Here is a 19,782-nt window from a genome sequence, read left to right on the forward strand (position 1 = left end):
TTATAGATAATGAAAGAAAGCCAAACTTTTCACCTATTTGATTCTTTTTTTTAGGAAAATAATGGTGCGATTGAAAATGGTAGAACCAACATTATTGAGAGAGAAAATCCAGGATGAAGGGGTGATGAGGAAGGAACTAGCTGTTCTCAGTGGACAGGATGTTTTTCATCCTACGGTCTAAAAACAACTCTAATAACCCATTTTCTGAGCAATTTTGAATACTAGGAATGGTACCTGAAGGCAGGCAGAGTTTTTTTTTGTTTTTTTTTTTAACAGTTTTTTTAGGTATAATTGACATATAGTAAATAGTTCTTCTTTATAGTGTACAATTTGCTAAGTGTTAACCACTTACCCATGTATATATGGATGTGTGTATACCCATGAAACCATTACCACAGTCAAAATCATGAACGTAACCGTCGTCGTCAAGTTTCCTTTGCCCTTTGTAAGAGAAGGAGACTGAAAAGGAGCGGTCAATGAGTTAGGAGGAGAAAAAGGATAGTGTGTTGTCCTGGAAGCTAAACTTAAGAGAATGAGCAACAGTGGCAAATGCTTACTAATAGGGTAAGTAAGATGAAAGCTGAGGATTGACCACTGGATTTAGGAATGTAGAAGTTACTGGTGATTCTGACTAGGGCAGTTTTGGTGGAGTGGTGAGGACAAAAGCCTTATCGGAGTGGGTTTTCAAGAGAGAAACGAGAAGAGAAATTGGAGATGCTAAGTTAGTAATGTATTTTCTGCAAAGGGGGACAAAGAAATGAGGGTAGTAGTGAAGTGGGGTTGAGGAGTTTTGCTTTTTAAGGATGGGAGAACAAAATGTGTTCATATGCTAATAGTAATGACCCATTGCAGAGCAAAACCTTGAGGACTCCCAGAGTAATGCCCGAGAGAGGCTAAATGGGATGAGATGTCGTTCAGAAGTGTAGGTACTGGCATTATGTAGAAGCAGGGTTGGTCCATCTGTGGCAAAAAGCAAGAGGGTGTAGACCCTAGAAGGTGGTTTGAAGGTTCATAGGAGTCTATGGAAGTCTTCTGATTGCTTCATTTTATTTTTCAGGCAAGTGTAGGAAGCAAAATCATTGCTGAGAGTGAGGATGTGGAGGAGGCGTTGTGGGTTGAGGAGCAAGAAGGTGTGAAACAGTGGGAGAGCAAATAAACCGAAAGTTTTCATGTGATTGCCCGGCGTTACGGGTGCCATTGAGGTCTGTGCTCATGAATTTAAAGCATCGCTTGTCAGTCTGATTGTGTGTGTTTCTCCAGCCATGTTTAGCTGTGTGGGTGTGAGTGCAGAGTAGGTGGAGAATTAGATTTAATCAAGGTTATGACTTTGCTAACTGAGAATGATAAAGTGAGAGAAGGAAAAGGGAGTGGAGGGTGTATGCCAGGGATTTTAGCTGTGAAAGGAGGGGAGAGAGGATATCAAAGGGCGAGGACCAGTCATCCAGGCAGGACATGATGGGACTGAGTGGGGCCGAGTCTGGATAATGTTTTGCAGGTAGAACCAGTAGATTTCTTGATGGTTCATTATGGGGTGTGTGTGTGAGAAGAGTAGTAAGAATGACCCCAGAGTTTTGGCCTGAGCAATTAGAAGTATGTAATTGTTGTCTTTTGAAGTGTACTTTATCACATTTGAAAGCTTGGCTGTATTTTATTAATTCCATTTAAAGCAAAACAAAACATTCTATGATTAAGCCAGGCAAATATAAATATAAATCTTAAATATCTATTTTGATTCATTCATTCAATAAATCTTATTGAGTGCTTTTTGTAAGTCAGGTGATGGTGGTCTAAGTGATGTGGATATAGTACTGAATAAAACTGTAATAAAACCAATAATTTGCCTTGGTTTCAGGTCAAGTGGGGAAAATGATGTTTTGGAAAACTTATACCAAATAAAGTTGATTTATAGTTAATGAAAATTTATATTTACATTTAACTTTTAAATAACTGGTTCATTTGTTTTCTTTAGGCCAGTTTTAATACTTCTTATTATTTCTAATATTGTCCCTTTAGGAACTTGCATTATCATGGAGTCATTTCTTGGCTCACAATTATTTTTAAAAATTTAAAGTATTAATGATATATTCCAAAGAATATAAAATAAGGGACTAATAAATTGGAATTTGTTTTAGAGTTTATGGACCACATAAGAAAATCTTTCTCTTTATTAGAACATGATAATTTGTTGTATACCAGAAATGATACTCCACAGATTGATTGCCCCAGAAGTTTCCAAAGTTCTGTGCATTTTTAGGAAGAAATTATACTATTATTAAGAATATGCAGAAAACCAATATGAAAACTTTGGGATAATTCTTTTGAATAATTAATGAGTGCCATGAGTTTTAGATAGTGACCAAGTTGTTGGAGTGTGTATGCTTTCCTAAGACGAATTCTTTCAGTAGGCGAGGCAGTATTAACTTGTGTGCATATGTATTGGTAAATTGATTAAATCATTTCATTATTCACAGAGTTATCTTCAGGGATAGGTAGAAAAGACTATGTCTAAGAAGGAAGTTGATGATCTTGAGTTAGGTGTCAGGTCTCTCAAAAACTGCACAGAAACTTTGCTTGTTTCACCTTTTTGCATGAAGACTTTTGCAGGATGCTATCAAGTACTGATGTGTTTAGTACCTCTTTGCAGTTATTAGATGTCTTAAAGAGGCTATTTTAAAAAATTTGAGGTATTATTTAAGATTCAGAGACTCCATTTTAATATTTTCTGCTTTGATGTTTTAATTACCAGTAAGGATTTCAGTAAGCATTGGGACTGTAGAGCCCTGTGTGCTAGAAGTGGAATTTGTAAAAGTTTAATATAGAAGAGTTTTATGAGGCTCCTCCACTCCAAACAAAACAAAACAAAACAAAACAGTGACTGCATGTTTTTGAAGGTTATTAAGAAAAGAGATTGTTTGGCTATTTCTTTTTACATAGGATAGGCAGTCCACGGCTAGAAATACTTGATTTTCCAATATTACTGATCATCATGTCTCTGGCTGTGGTCTCATTTCCCTGCTGTGTCCACCAGCATATCACAACATACGCCAGGCTCTCCTCTCTTCCATCATAATTATAGCTGTAGCTTTGTGAGTTTTCCTGCTGTTATTATGCAACAACAGTACCAGGAAGGGGTATTACGAATATCTGTGAGATCAAATTGGTGGGTACTGGACTCTTCCCAGTTGGAAATGTGAATTTCTTTTCACTTAGAAATGTTAAGAACTTTCTAAAGTAATTGTGTGAACAAACAAAATCCAAGAAGCACATAGCAAAACTTACATCTGAATGAGTGTTTTCTTTTTCAAAATAGTAATCTTTCGAGATTATATACTTCAAATGCTCTCTTCTCTCTTTCTCTTCTTTCTTTGTGTTTTACTATGTATTTGGTTTTGGGATCAGCCAAAAGATATTTAGAGTTAAGTCTAATTTAAACAAAAGTAGTATTTTTGATCAGATAGCATAATATAATAGAAAGACTGGACATATTTCAGGAGACTTAGCATTGCATTCCCACAGTGCCATTAATTAGCTAATTACTATGGACACTTACCTCTTTGGACAATGGTAACAGGTATCCATTGAGTACCATTTATTGAGTACCTAATACGTGCACACACTGTTAGATGTTTTAAATGTAGAGATCTCATTTAATTCTCATGACAACCTTGCAAGGTTGCTATTATTCTTATTTTACATATGAGGAAATTAAGGCACAGGGAAGTTAAATAACATCCCGAGGTTATAAGGTAAGTGGCAGTGTGAGAATGAGTTGAAAATTAAAGTTCTTTTTTCCTCCTTCAGATTGCTCCACCTTTCTCATCTATAAATTTGGGATACTAATTTTATCTTACATGATGGTTGTTAACTTCTTGCACTGAGAGAAAAGGAAACAGTCAATGTAAAGCTCATGGATCAATGCTTGACATACAGAGAACAGACAATAACAACATTCTCTTTTTTTCCCTGCTGTTAATATGGGTAGGATAGTATTAATAATCTTGGTTCACTGTAGCTTTTGTTTTGGTTGTAACTTTGAATTATCATATTCTACACCCCAAAACAATACAGAATAAATAAAAATAATCAAAGCTATCCCCCTATTCTGTGCATGCAATACATTCACATATTAATATGTAGCCTGAGACTACAGTCTGTCTGAAGGGGCTTCTTGGAATACTAATCTCAATTTTGGTCACATTGCTTTCACTTAAAAGTCATTAAGACTTTTCTGATCTTTGGGGAGAAACTGGAAATTTCTTCTTGATTCTATGAGTGTGTGTACCGAAATCCGTCTTTCTTTGTTAAAAACATTTTTTCATTAAAGTTTTTATAGCATCTGTGAAACAAAGAGTCAATACAGTAAATGTATGCCTGCACCTGTTTACTTTCTTTTCCTTTTGCACCTAGTCAGCGGTATTTTCCCACATATAGCAGATGGTACAAAGTCATAAGCGGGTATGTTATTGCTTTGCAGAGCTTACAGTATAAAACAAAATTGGGAACATTTACGTAGCTGTCAGTGAATTTAGAGATAAATACAGCTGCGTAAATACTCTTGCTCATTTATTTACATACATTGAAAGAACATATTGGTTAACTATGAATATAGTTAGGGGAGTGTGCTGGTAAACGAATTGCATATTATGATAGTTTTGAGGCAGTGGCATTATCTTCTGGCTCCAGTAGTAAAGCTCTTTTCAGATAGTTACACGGAGTATTTTAAGTGGCAAGAACAAGATGCTTTGGTGGGGAAAGGGATAAATGGGAATGAAATAATCAGAAGATAGGTAAATCTAAAAATGTCCCAGAATGTGGGAAGGGACCTAAGAATCAAATTTGTATCTGATTGTCTATTTATACTACACTTTTATACTACATTCAGAAGATAGTGTAAGTGACTTAGCCATCATTTAGTGGAATTCTTAGCTATAGATCAGGGAAACATCTTTTGTTTTGCTAGGTCCAGATTAATTAAGAAGTACTTTTTATACAAAATCAGTGATTAAAAAGATTCAGAGGTCCAAGAGGCAGTCATCAGTCAGAAGAGTTTAAAGCAAAAGTCCATTTATTTTCTGCTCAGTATAATATTTAAGCCATAATTAGATACATCTGCAGTGGTTTCTCAGCCCTCTCTTGGTAAGGTCTATCTCCCTTAACTATTGAACTTTTCAAAGGTTAGAGCAGAAATGAGAGATCCTAGACTCATCAACCTGCATTTTTGTGTATACCCATCTAGTTACAACTTTACCTTCCCTTTCATTTGGTGTTCTGGCATGAATTAAGGTCTCAATAAATGTTAGCTTCCAGTAATAACATTAAGAGCTCAGATTCATTTATTCAGTATGTAATTTGAATACCTCCTATATATCAGGTACTGTAATAGGTAATGGATTGAAGTTCACTTCTAAAAAAGTATCAGCATCAGCAGCCTGTATTATTTATTTATTAGGTACTTTTTTTTTTTTTTTTTGAAAAAAATCCATTAATCACCAACTATGTGTTAGGTGTTTGTGGTATGCTAGACACTGGGCAAATGAAGGAAATAAGACATTGCTCTAGAGAGGATATCAGAAGAGAAGGAGGACATTATTCACTTTTTTTTTTTTTGAGTTTGAATCATGTCTTTTTTTGGTATGTTGAAAAATGACACCAAAGAATGTTTCTCAAGATTTTAGAGATAATTTATTCTAAAAATGTTCAGATTGAAGTATTTGATTTGATTAATGCTTGAGCTATTAGTGGATGAACTAAATACAAATTTTGTTTATCTTAACAATATCTCTTCCTGGTAGTAATTAAGAAAATCCTAATCATGAGAATCTTTGCCAGTATAATAAGCCCAGTTATTGGCAGTATCTAGTGCTGCAGATTGTTAGTGGGCTATAGCTATTGGTTTGTGATTGAGTCAGCTGGCTCCCCTTCTTGGTTATTCTTTTCTGCATGAAATTTGCTGACTTAAAAGATATTATAGGAGGAAACTAGCTCTATAGGTGACTGGATTTACTTTTTTCAGCTTCATTTTTTTCTTAAGCTCTTATTTTCTCAGGTTTCCGAACTGTATTCCCTACATACTTCAATTGATGTAGACGACAAAATGTAAAATATGGCATAAATATTTATTCCTCCAGGGGAATAATGAAAGGGCTTAATGAAATCATGTTTGATGCATTTTGTAACTCCATGTTGCTTGGTCTGGCTCTCAGTCAAATGGAAATGAAAGGGAAAATACACCTTTGTTTTATTTAAGACTTTTAGGCCTGAAATGTCTGTCATATATGTCTCCTTTCTCACACTATACTCAGTTGTCTCTTCAGTATGACCTCTTCTTTCTATCCCTAATTCTGTGACTATAGTTTATATTGTCTCACTTTCTGCCTGGACAGTTGGCAGTGGGCATGTTTTTGGTAGCAAACGTGTAGTCCAAGACTATAGTTTCTTCTCTAGATTAAAAATATTTCCTATATTGGAAAGCATTCTTTAACCTTGAAAGCACTACACAGAATATAAGTTGTAACTTTAAATTTTTGTTTGTTACATCTTTTATCATGCCCCACTCCTACTTAACAAAATACCAGTGACTTCTCTTAGACTTCTTTTTTTTAAAAATTTTTATTTTGAAATAAATTCAAACTTACAATAACAGTTGCAAAAATAATACAAACCCTATACACAGAACTCCAGCATACCCCAACCCCCCTCCACCAATACCCTGATCTACCAACTTTAATATTTTGTCACTTTACCATTTCTTTCTTTCTCTCCCTCCCTCCTTCCCTCCCTATCATCCGTCAACTATTGCTCTGTCTTCTGAACATGTGAGAGCAAGTTGCACACATCCCTGAACAAATAATGTAATTTACATATACATTTCCTGTGAACAAGAACATTCATATCTGTAATCACATTAAGTGTAGTTAAGAAGTTTAAGAAATTTAGCATTGATATAAAGCTTACATTCTATATTTCATTTTTTTTTCTTATGTTCCAGTTGTGTCCTTTTGAGCCTTTTCTCCTCTATTCTTAGACCTCATCCAGGATTATCTATGGCATTTAATCCGTCATTATCTATTTAGACTGTCTTTTTTTCAATTGTGAAAACATATATACAGCATAAATCTTCCCATTCCAACCCCTCCCAAGCATTCCATTTAGAGAGATTAATCACATTCACAATGTTGCAATGCCATCACCTTCCCACCATCCATTACTAGAAATTTTCCTTCACCCCAAACAGAAACCCTACAATCATTTCTTATTAACTCCCCATTGCCCCTTCCCCCATTTCTTGTAACCCATACTCTACTTTTCGTCTCTATGATAGTATTCTCTGACACTTTCTTTGTGTTTACCATGGGGCTTAAATTTAACATCTTAAGTCTATAATAATCTTGTTTTCTTTGATACCAACTTAACTTCAATAGGACACATAAACTATGTTCCTATACTCCTCCATTCCCCCACCCTTATGTGGTTCTTGTCAAAAATTACATATTTTACATTGAGTCCAAAACCACTGATTTATCATTACACTTTATGTATTTTGGATCCTGTAGGAAGTAAATAGTGGAGTTACAAATCAAAAATACAGTAGTATTGGTATTTATATTTACCATGCAATCTTTACTGGAAATCTTTATTTCTTCATGTGGTTTCAGTCAATTGTTTAGTGTCCCTTCCTTTCAGCCTGCACAGTTCCCTTTAGCATTTCTTATAGGACTGATCTACTGGTGATGAAGTCCCTCAGCTTTTGATTATCTGGGAATGTTTTAATCTCCCCCTCATTTTTAACCTCCAGGTGTTTGTGAATTTTCCAAGTCTCTGATGATTATTGGCTTCTATTTGTATTCCATTGTGGTCAGAGAATGTACTTTGAATAAATTCAGTTTTTTAAAAAATTTATTGAGGCTTGTTTTATGTCCCAGCCTGTGGTCTCTTCTGGAGAAAGTTCCGTGATCACTAGAGAAGAATGTGTATCCTGGTGATTTGGGATGTAATGTTCTGTATATGTCTGTTAAATTTCTCTATATCTCCCTCTCCTTCCTTTGTTTCTCTGTTGGTAGGGCTCCCTTTAGTATCTGAAGTAGGGCAGGTCTTTTATTAGCAAAATCTCTCAGCATTTGTTTGTGTGTGAAAAATTTAAGCCCTCCCTCAAATTTGAAGGAGAGTTTTGCTGGATAAAGTGTTCTTGGTTGGAATTTTTCTCTCTCAGAATTTTAAATATGTCGTGCCACTGCTTTCTTGCCTCCATGATGGCCGCTCAGTAGTCACTACTTAGTCTTGTTGTTTCCTTTGTATGTGGTGAATTGCTTTTCTCTCGCTGCTTTCAGAACTTGCTCCTTCTCTTCAATATTTGACAGTCTGATCAGAATAGGTCTTGGAGTGGGTTTATTTGGATTTATTCTATTTGGAGTTCGCTGGGTATTTATGCTTTGTGTATTTATATTGTGTAGAAGGTTTGGGAAGATTTCCCCAACAATTTCTTAGAATACTCTTTCTAGACCTTTTCCTCCTCTTCCCCTTCTGGAACACCAATGAGTCTTAAATTTGGGCGTTTTATTTTATCTATTGTATCCCTGAGATCCATTTTGATATTTTTGAGTTTTTTCCCCATTCTTTCATTTTCTGTTCTGTGGTTCTCGAGGTCACTGAGTCATTGTTCAGCTTCCTCTAGTCTTGTACTATGAGTATCCAGAATCTTTTTAATTTGGTCAGCAGTTTCTTTTATTTCCATAAGATCTTCTATTTTTTTATTTACTCTTGCAATTTCTTCTTTATGTTCTTCTAGGGTCTTCTTCATGTTCTTTATATCCTGTGCCATGCTCTCATTGTTTGTCTTCAGTTCTTTGATTAATTGCGTCAGATACTGTGTGTCTTCTGATCTTTTGATTTGGGTGTTTGGGTTTGGGTTATCCATATTGTCTATTTTTTTCATATGATTTAAAATTTTCTGTTGTTTTTGGGCTCTTGGCATTTGCTTTACTTGTTAGAGTTCTTTTAGGACATGAAGGATTATTCAGACACCAATCTCTAATTTGTCAGATCTACAGCTTGGTGGCATACACTTTCTCTAACTAACCAGCAGATGGCGTCTGCGAGTCACCTATTTCCCTCAAGTCAGTTCTCCCCAACTTTGTCTTTGTGGTGTGTGAGGGTCTGGTTCTTGTGGGGTCCAATTGGTGCACCAAGTTTGGGTGTGTTGTTGTTGCCCTGTGGGGCATGTGTCTGAATGGTTAGGGAGGCAGGGCAGCTTTAATAATCAAACCTCCCAGGTGTTCCTGGAGATTTAAGGCTGTTGCAAGAGTCTAAGCCTTCATTTCAGTCTTGCCACAGGTTGTCTCTGCCACTGACCCACAAATCCTTGGTATTGGCGTAGGGTCCCTGGGATTTCCGGGTGGGTTCCTCTTCCCAGCTGTGCCCTTCTAGGGCATTTGCTGAGGGAAGGCTGTGCTATGTCACAAGTGCGCACCATCCCTCAAGGGAAGCCCTGGGCTGCCGGGCTGTGCAGGGGCGTTCCCAGCCTGCTGTAAAGATGGCTGAATGGGGCATGTTAATTTCCCTCTTTTCGCACAGCTCCGCCTTCCCAGCTCTGGGACAATTAGCTGTGGGTGCACAAAAGGCTATTGTTCACGCCCGATATTGTGGCGTGTGTGTGGTGTTGCCGGAAACACTTCCTGTCACACTGGGTCCCTTGGTGTGGCTCTGAGCTGTGGCTCCGGCCCTGGGCAGGAGCGTTTCCAGCCTGCCAGGAAGATGACTGCAAGGGGCTTGGTTTTTTCCCGTTTTGGCTCCCCTCTGCTCTCCTCACTCTGAGACAACTAGCAGTGGGTGCACGAAAGGCTGTCTTTCACACCAGATACTGAGTCGTTTGCACAGCCCTTTCCTGCTGTGCTTCACTCTGTGGTTCTCGCTGCCGTATCTGCAGCCACTTTTGGGTTTTTTTTTTAAAAAGAACTAGTCCACTTCCAAACGCCAGTGCCCGGTTTTCCCACACTGCAGCGTGGCTGCCAGACATTCAGGAGGTTCACTCACTTGTTTCAGAACTCAAGACTCCCGGTTTCACCAAGAGCACGGTCCCTGTGGATTTAGCAGACCTTGTCCAGCTGGTGCATCGCTGAAACTGGTGCTCTGGGTCACTTTCTGGCCTCTGTCTAGTATTTTTCACGAAGGTGTTTGTTTGCCCTGTCTCTCCTAGCAGCCATCTTAGGTTCTCCCCTCTTAGACTTCTTAACAGTTTTTCCTTGCCTTTCACTGACTGAGCCAAAGCTGTCTTTGCAGACTTATATCCGTTGCTCCTCCACCCATTTCTTAGTAGTATTTTCTTCCTCCCAATGTGGGATACTGTAGGCATTTTGTGGGGGACAGTTCTTTATTGTGTGGGACTGGCCTGTGCATTGTAGATACTTTAGCATCCTCAGACTCCTGCTCGCTCACTGCCAGTTGCAGTCCCCTGACACTGTAACTGAGGAACTCATAGTAAACTTTTGGATTCCCCAGTTAATTTAGCGTGCACCTTTGTTAATATGAAAGCCTTAGTGGAGGGAGGATATATTAGTCAGGGTTCTCTAGGGAAACAGAACCAACAGGAGATATCTATAAGTAGTATGAGATTTTATAAAAGTGTCTCATGCAACTATGGGGATGCACAAGTCCAGATTCCTTAGGGCAGGCTGCAAGCTGGCACTCCGATGTGAGTCCTCGATGAATTCCCCAGGAGATGCTGGCTGAGGTAGAGATGAAAGTTCCCTCTTCTGACTGCTGAAGCTATCACCTCCCCCCATAAAAGCCTCCAACTGATTCGATTAAATGGCTCTCATTATGGAAGACACTCCCCTTAGCCAACTGCAGATGTAATCAGTCATAGATGTAACCAATGTACTGATGATTTAAGTCCACGAAATGTCCTCACAGCGACAGGGAAGCCAGTGTTTGCTTGACCAGACAACTGGGCACCATCACCTGGCCAAGTTGATATATGAACCTAATCATCACAGAAAACCTTCCCCTTCCCACCAAACAGACCCATCTTTTAAAATATACCAAAAATAATTTTATGGCAAAATAAAGTTATAGTACATTCTACATGTATGTATTCTAGATTGTGAATGTCATTCCTGAAGTGTCCATGATCTGCTTCCATGGGCATATTTACTCTTCCTGGTGCTCTAATCCCAACAGGGAATGCCTTCACCCAGGTATAGTTAGGAGAGTCTTCTCAGCCAGGTTCTGGCATATCTAAGATAGTAGTACTTTGTTCTTCTCTGACCTTAGTGGCACTTTCCCATTTGTGTTTATTATACTGACACTTAAGCATAGATTTGGAGTTAGGAAGACTTGATTTGAATCCCAGTTCCATCACATTGTAGGGATGTGATCTTAAGCAAGTTTCTCATGAGTCTCATTTCCTCATCTGAAAAATGGAGATAGTCTCTGTCCCACTTAGGGGTAGAAAGAATTAAATTATGTACCTAAAATAGCATTGTTTTCTAGAATATAGTGGTATTTCTTATTAGATGAAATAATTTTAATTCAGTTAACTTTATTTCTGTGGAATCGGACTGAGAGCATTTGCCTGGCTGGCTATGTGCAGAGGAAAGCAAGGTGATCTTAAAAGTGGTCTTGATTGCTGACGTTGGCTAGGTCTCATTCAGTTTCAGCTGGTTCCTTTTTCCTCAGTGGAAAGTGCTGCTCTTGCTTCGCTGAAAAGAAAAGAATGCTAGTGTGTAATGCTAAAGAGATATCTCATACCATGTTGCATATAACCCAAGGTAAGGACACCAAGGGGAAGAAATACATCTTAGTTACTATTGTTCTGTGCCCAGCAACAAGCATAGGACCTGGCACATTATAAGCACTGCATGTCATGTTTAAATGAACGAGTGAATTCTGTTTAGATGAGAAACATGATCTGACTGTGGAGTACATATTAGGGCATTTTAAGTAGCTAAGGTAAGTTGGCAAAGGAGAATGATTTTGGTATTTTAGCACTTGTGTTTTAAACTGTTACACTTGATTCACTTTAGGCACAAATCTTTTATAACAGGTAGTACATTGTTAAAGAAATTAAGGCTAGCTAATTTGAGTTAAAATAATAACTTGTGCTGAATTAACCTAGAATGGAAACAAATGAGAAAGAAATGAAAAGGCATTAGAACAGGTAATAGAGCCCCAAATTTACAGGTTTTCTAAGTTAGATTTCTAGGCCATAATTCATTATACCAAAAGGAAATAAAAAGTCATGTGGAGGCATAGACCACTCTTGCCATGTCTTCAACTCCTGTCTTTCCTTTCCTTCTGCTGCTCCAACTTTGCAAAACTTCAAACCCTAGAGCAGTCTTCATCATCTCCGGGCTCCATGGCTTGGAGTGCTGCCAGGTTTACTGTAGCACTTCCTGACAGCTGTGTCTCTCAATCTTGCCTCCAACTCTCCTATCTTCCACTGTTACCAGAATTATCTCTCTGTAATGAATCTGAGTATTTAGTCTCCTCCTTGAAATCCCTTAAATGCTTCCTTACTTTTCAGGATAATTAGTTTTGAGAAAAGAACTTTCAGAGGTCTGGCCCCTTACCAGTCTCCTACCTGATCTTTTTATTATATATTCTTTGTACTCCAGACTTATTAAAGCACTTTCATTTCTCTGAATGTTCCATGTTCTTTTCATGCCACTGAAAATATGGTGTTTCTTGTTTTAGGCATGCGTTTTTCTCCTTCCCAAGTTTATCAACTACAGATCATTTAAACTCCCCAAGGTAACCTCTAGAAAACTTTTACAGATTTCTCTTTTCCAGTCTGGATTAGGTGCCCTTCCTCCATGCTCCCATAAATGACCCAATGTTCTTAGCACCTAACGCAGTATGTTTTGAGAGTCTGCCTGCCTTCTTCCTTACTAGACTCTGAGCTTGTTGAAGTGCAGGAATACTCTTAACTCTTTAATCTCTAATGCCTGTCACTGCCTTGCACAATACAGAAGCCTAGAAGTTTGTGATTTATATTAATGTGTGAAGTAACAGAATTTGCCTAGAGGCTTAAAATATGCCCAGATAAATCCAGGGTGTTATGAACATGTGAGAAGTGTAAGAACATGGTGTCTGCCTGCTCATAAGCTTAGTTGTATGGACAAAATGATACACAAAGCAATTAGAAATTACTAAAGTACAGGACTAGGTGAGGACCTACATAGAATGATTTGAGAATAAAGATATAACCAAAAATTTCAAATCCCTTGGCATTTCATATCTGCCGTTTACTCTTTTGTTTCACTTAATACTTAGACTACTATTAACTACTCTCTATATTTTACTTTTATGTGTCTTATGTCTGTTCCCCCTACTAGAATGTAAGTTTCTTAAGGGATTTTTGTCTCTTTTGTTCACTGTGGTATTTCCAGTACCTGGCACGTGGTAGATGCTCTATGGATATTTGTTGAATAGATAGAATAGAGTTTAGAGAAGAAGTGATCACTAGAAAGTGGTATTTATGAAAAACTTCATGGAGAAGTTACATCCTGAAGTGGGTCCTGAAAAATAGTGTTTTGTTAAATAATTTAAGTTAGAAATGGTCAATTTTACTTTTTTATGAATTTTTTTTTTCCAGATCATACATTGCTCCTAATTTTCTCTTAAAGTTTTATAAAGTTTGTACAGCCCTCACTGTTAAATCTTCTAGAGAGTTTAACAACAAAGCCTATTTAATCAGAATTAGTGATGCTGGTCCTTTCCTTATATTTCAGTTGCAATGTTAAACATTTTCACTTTGTATGTTAATTAGTAAGATGAAATGTGTATAAAAACAGAGGGCTGTTGGAGGCAATTACATGTTGTATACAGATCTTCTTTTTATTGTATGTTGTTATGGTAACCCGAGAGCTTATCTCTTCCTCTGTGTCTTTCAAAATAATTACAAATGAATTTGAACTTGTAGACATATCCTTGTTTTATGATTTAGGGATTATATTTGACCATCATGGGTATATGTTCTTACATTTTAGCAGATCTTAATCATTCTAAATACTTCTATATACACATATACATATGCCACACATAAGTTATAATTGCGTTTTCCACTTTTATAGCGTTTCTTTTTCTTTTCCTTTTCCTTCCCTTCTAAGGCTAAAGAAACCAGAATGAAATCCTGTGTTAAAACTATTAAAAATGTTAAATTGCCAAAATATCTTATGGATTACAAGTAGAACATGAAATAATGTAGGATTACTGTGCTTTTTAGAATATAAAATTATTAATAGTTCTCAAGTACTGGTTTCTTTCTTGCAAGTTTTTTTCATAAGCACAGAATTAGATATTCTTAGGCTCTTGTAGACCTTAGTAAGCATCTGGTCTCTTTTAGAGATGAGTTAACTAAGACAGACAGTTTATAACAGGGCCAAGGTGATACATTAGATTTTTAGACTATTGTTAAAGGATAACCAAACTGTGGCTAATACTTCCAACATCCTAACTACAATAAACTTTAAGGCCATACTATTTCTAGAAATACATGTGCTCTGATGACACGTGTTTCTAGAAAGGACAGTGTATTAGTGACCTGGTAGAAATAAGTTCCTGGGATTTGTCTGCCAGCCAGATATTGGATGGAGTGACGCTTTGGCAGCATTTCTTGTTTTTGGTATATAAGGTGTTTACTAGTTGGGTCAGCAAGAGGTAATTTTTACCACTCTGATTTTTAAGCTGTGAAAAACTCCACATCTTCTCTAAAATGTTAGTTTTTGACAGCCTGATTATAAGAATTCACACTTTCTTTTAGAACCTTTTCCAAAGGAAGAGGTTTAACCAATAAATGTATATTAAGGAAAACATCAGGAATAAGATTTAAAAAATTCAGTCTTTTTCTTTCTTTCGTTTTTCCTGGTTGAACCTAAGAAGTTAGTATTAAAAAAAAAGCCATATTACCTCTTGGATTCTCTTAAATAGAAAAATGAAAGAAAAAATTGTTTTAAGGTCATGTGAATATTCTGCATTTCCTTTTCTTGTATTCTTTGTGATATTTTCCTACCTACATTTAATTAAACTGGATTATGCAAAAACAGCATCTTGTATTCTATGATTTTTTTTTTTTCTTTTTTTTAGGGGGTAAGGGGAGAGCATTTATTTGTTTTTCTTTTCTTTTTTTGGGGGGAGTAATAATTAGTAAATATAATGGGTTAGATAAGAAAATAGTTAAAAGATATGGAAGAATGTGGACAACCTGAAATTAGTACTGTTGTAAAGTCTTGGTTGTAGTTGCCTAATATTACTTAAGTTGGATTATTTGGTTTTAGTCAGTTGTGTGCATATACTATACTTTTTATATGAATACTCTGCTAGACGTTTTAAAGCCTCTGTTTTACTTAGTCTAAAGTTTGATTTTGTTTGTTTTTTAAAAAATTGTATTCTCTAATTATAGCCTGTGTTTTAGTATGGCAAGTGAGTAATTGCCCATTGTTTTCTTTCAGATCCCTGCATGTCATTGAGTCCACCATGCTTTACAGAAGAAGATAGATTTAGTCTGGAAGCTCTTCAAACAATACATAAACAAATGGATGATGACAAAGACGGTGGAATTGAAGTAGATGAAAGTGATGAAGTAGGTGAAAGAACTTTTCCCCTGGTATTCTCTTAAGATTCTCAGAATAACTGAGTTTTTAATTTTAAGTTTTCCCATTATTCCCTGTACAAGTCAGCTCCTTCATCTTCAACATTTTTAGTTTTTCTCTTTACATTTCAATTTTACTCTCTCTGTTACGTGGGTTTTTTTTCCCCTCATGTCTACAAGTTTCTCCAGTTTTATAAAAATTCTTGGTGTCCTGTTCCTGGATTTATACAGTATTCTGACTATATCAGTTGCCTGTTGCTGCTTTACAAATTACCTCAAAATTAGTGATTTAAAACCACAGTTCATTATTTCTACTCATTCTGTGGGTTGATGGTCTCTGCTGGGCAGTTTAATGGTAGTTGTATTTATTTGGGACTTCTACTGGGGCTTGAACAGCTAAGATGGCTTCTAATCCTTTAGGGTCTCTTTTCATATGTCCTCTTATCATTTAGGAGTTTAGCTCAAGCTTTGTTACAGTATGGCATCTGGTTTCCAAGTGGTAGTGTACCAAGAAGACAAGTTCCCATGTGCAAGTGCTAGGCATGCCTCTGCTTGTTGATGCTTGCTAATATCACATTGGCCAAAGCAAGTCACTTGGCCAATCTCAGAATCTGTGTGGGCATGAATACAAGGGGGCCACCAATGCTTAATAGTCTACTGAACTCACTTTTTTTAAAAACATTTTTTATTGTGAAATATAACATATATACAGGAAAGTGATAACTTTCAAAGTATGGTTTAACAAATGGTTATAGAGCAAATTTCAAAGTATAGCATGGGTTACAGTTCCACAATTTCAGTTATTTCCTTCTAGCTGTTTTAATACACTAGAGACTATTAAAAAAAAATCTATATAATGATTCAGTAGTCATAGTCATCTGTTAAATCCTATCTTATCTGTTGCTACTCTCCTCCTTCTCATTTGGCCACTGTCTCAATCTTCAGGGATATCTGGACAATGACCACTCTAACTTGTTCATACTGAAAAGCGGTGTCGACATTATGTGGGAGTGGGATGCAGCTGGTTGATCTTGAAGAGACTGGTGCTTCTTGGTTTTGGGACTTATCTGGCCTAGGAACAATCTGGAGGTTTTAAGTTTTCTGAAAAATAAATTTAGTGACTGAAACTTTAGTAGAGTGTCAGATAGGAACCTGGGTATTCTTTAGGATTTGGGGGAGTACTGTAGGTTTGGGCTTGGCTTACTATAGCCGTTTGCAATATCTAGCTGACGCTTGCATAAGAGTAACCTCCAGGATTTTCAACTCTATTTGAAATCTCTTAGCCCCTGAAACCTTATTATGTTATATTTCTTTTCCCCCTTTTGGTCAAAAAAGCATTCTCAATCCCTTGATGCCAGGGCCAGGCTCATTTCTGGGTCATGTCACATGTTGCCAGGGAGACACACACCCCTGGGAGTCATGTCGCACATATAGGGGGAGGGTAATGAATTTATTTGCAGAGTTGGGCTTAGAGAGAGAAAGGCTACATCTGAGCAAAAAAACAGGTTCTTTGATGTGACTCTTAGGCATAATTGTAGGTAGGCTTAGCCTCCTCTTTACAGCAGTAAGTTTCATAGGAACAAGCCTCAAGATTGATGGCTTGACTTATTAAGTAGGTGGCCCCTAATTTCACATAGCATATATTCTGTCCAAAGTAAACATTCAGTGTCTCACATCATCACTCTCAATTTTAATCAATTCTTACAACACCCCATAAGTCTTAGCCTACTCCCCAACTATTTACACCTAGTATTGCTGTGAATTCACAATCTTTATTTCTTAAGTATTTCCATGTTCCTCCTAGTCTGCTTTCCTCTTGATTTTCTCCATTGAAGCTGTTTTCTTTATTTGGCTGTGGTCTCATTCCAACAAAATTCCTGGGTCAGTTTTGAGGCCCCCTCAGCCTCTTCATTGTAGTTGTTCTTTTGAAATGTTCTTTTAGTTTATATAATACTAAATTACATTGCTTTTTACATTGTCATCTAATGCTATCTAATTCTCTATCACAGTATCTAATTACATTGTTATCCAACAGTGACATTGTCTAAACATTAGTTCTTGACCTGCTGTATAAAAATTTACCTTGAAAAGGCTCATCTGTGTTCAGCTAAATCCTGATTTCTCCATCCCTGAGAAAATCTGGATTCCTGATGTATTGCTTTCTGCCTGACTTCTTACTTTTACTTTAAACTTTGTGTATCTAAAACAAAATCCCTGACTGTTCAGTGGCACTTCTGGACCCATATCTCCTTAATCTTCTTACTCATCTAAATCAGGGGTTGGCAGATTTTTCCTGTGAAGAAACAGTAAATATTTTAGATTTTGTGAACCATATAGTTTCTATCATAACTACTCTACTCTGCATCATAGTATGAAGCAGCCATAGACAATACATGAACTAATAGGCATGGTTGTTTTCTAATAAGATTTATTTACAAAACTAGGCAGTGGGTCACATTTTGCCCACAGGGTGTAGCTTGCCTATCCCTGCTAAAATGGTCTTTTTTTCTTAAAATTTATCCTTTCTCTTCCTATCTCACTACCTCTTCTCTGCTCTAGTTTTTTGCTTGCTCTCTTTGTCCTTAGATTACTGCCTCTGAATTTTTCTTCTCCAGTCCATCATGAATATCACTTTGAAAGTGTTTTTCTCTAATTAAGAAAGTTAAAGTGATTTCTAATTGTTTATTAGATCAGATATTAACTCTTCAGTCTTACATTTAATGTCTTTGTATCAGTTGATTTCCATTGATTGATATTCTCTCTTCTAATTGTGGTTAAATCATTTTGGTTAGAGCTTAATGCCAGTGATATGAAAATCATGGCTTTTAGTTCTAAAGATACTGATTCATTTAATTCATTTCTAGAGCCACAGACTATATGATAATCCTCTCTTTCATTGTTTCCAATGGAAAAAATGTTTGACCTATATAAATAATTCTTTTGGTCCTAAGGAAGAGTGGATGAAATGAAATAGATGGAATATCAGAAGTTTTACCAGTCCTGGAAAACAACATAAACTAGTTGGTTTTTATTATAGACCATTAAATAATTCATTCTCTCATCATCAGTTCTTTCTCTCAGTATGCACACAAACACACACACATACAATCAAGCTATCAGATTACATTTTAGAATAATAATCTGGATTATTAATGATAAATTGTTCTTTCTAATCCACCCAAGATTATTTAGAGGTTTATCTTAGTTGCCAATACAGGTGTTTAGAATTTGAATATTAAATAAATTGTGGAGTAATAGAATTTATGTTATCATATTTGATACCCTTTGTAGAGGTAAATTGTTTTCTAGGCTAAATAGATTTTTAAAGAGTACTGTTGTATGTTTTCTTAGTCACTTACAGTATAGTCTTAGCTTTTTTCAAATAAAGTCCATTTCACCTCTGAGAGTTTATTATTTTCAGTAGATGAATGCCCTGCACAGTTTCATATCTGTCTCCAGCAATTAAAGTGCAAGCAACTTTTAACATTAAACTTTGTGGTACTGTGTTGGAAAGAGTAACAGTGAAGCTCACTTTTAAGTAATATCACTGTTGGTGCCATATTTGCCTTTGATTTTGATATTACTTGAGGACCTAGTTATTGCCTAGCATTGCTTTAAGGTTAAGAAGCATAATAATGCTGAGGGGTTATTTTGGGGTGGGGAGGGAGTGCTGGGATTGGGGGAGCATATATGGTTGATTTTAAGATGTTTAGTATTTAAAAATGTTTTGAAAGATTGAAGTGCATTTTTACCTTTCAAAAGCTGGGGTAGTTTTATTCAGCCATATTTTGGAAGTTGCAAATTAATTTGTTCAGATTGGCTAATTTTGGGTCTAGAATGAGAGCTAGATGCTTTATTTTAAAAATTTATATAATAGAAATTACTTTTATTAGTTGATGTATCGAGTTAAATATTATAATATTTAAATATGGAAAACTAGAAATGCACACAATTGTTGTAAGTACCTTCAAAGGGAAAGATCAGTTAAAATTGTGTAAAATATATAGACAATGAGAGTATTAAATAAGCTTTGTAGATATTTGATGACATATTTGAATGTATTTGATTGCATAATAATTCTTAGAATTACAAGTTTTTTTGATTTTCTTTTTTACCTCATCATCAGATATTAAATGTGTACATATGTAAGGTGCTCTCATTTCATTGTACCAAAGAAATTAAGTATTCATTTCTGT

The 19,782-nt window shown here is 36.3% G+C and overlaps 1 protein-coding gene across 1 annotated transcript in view; it reads left to right on the top strand.

The window, feature by feature from the left end:
- The window catches only part of STIM2 (stromal interaction molecule 2), a 164,754-nt gene that overhangs the window by 44,779 nt on the left and 100,193 nt on the right, over positions 1 to 19,782 (top strand). The window contains 1 exon segment of the mRNA XM_037829535.1: positions 15,447 to 15,577. Coding sequence (XP_037685463.1) covers positions 15,447 to 15,577 — 131 coding nt within the window.

The sequence above is a fragment of the Choloepus didactylus genome, chromosome 3 (genome assembly GCF_015220235.1).
Source record: "Choloepus didactylus isolate mChoDid1 chromosome 3, mChoDid1.pri, whole genome shotgun sequence".
NCBI lineage: Eukaryota > Metazoa > Chordata > Mammalia > Pilosa > Megalonychidae > Choloepus > Choloepus didactylus.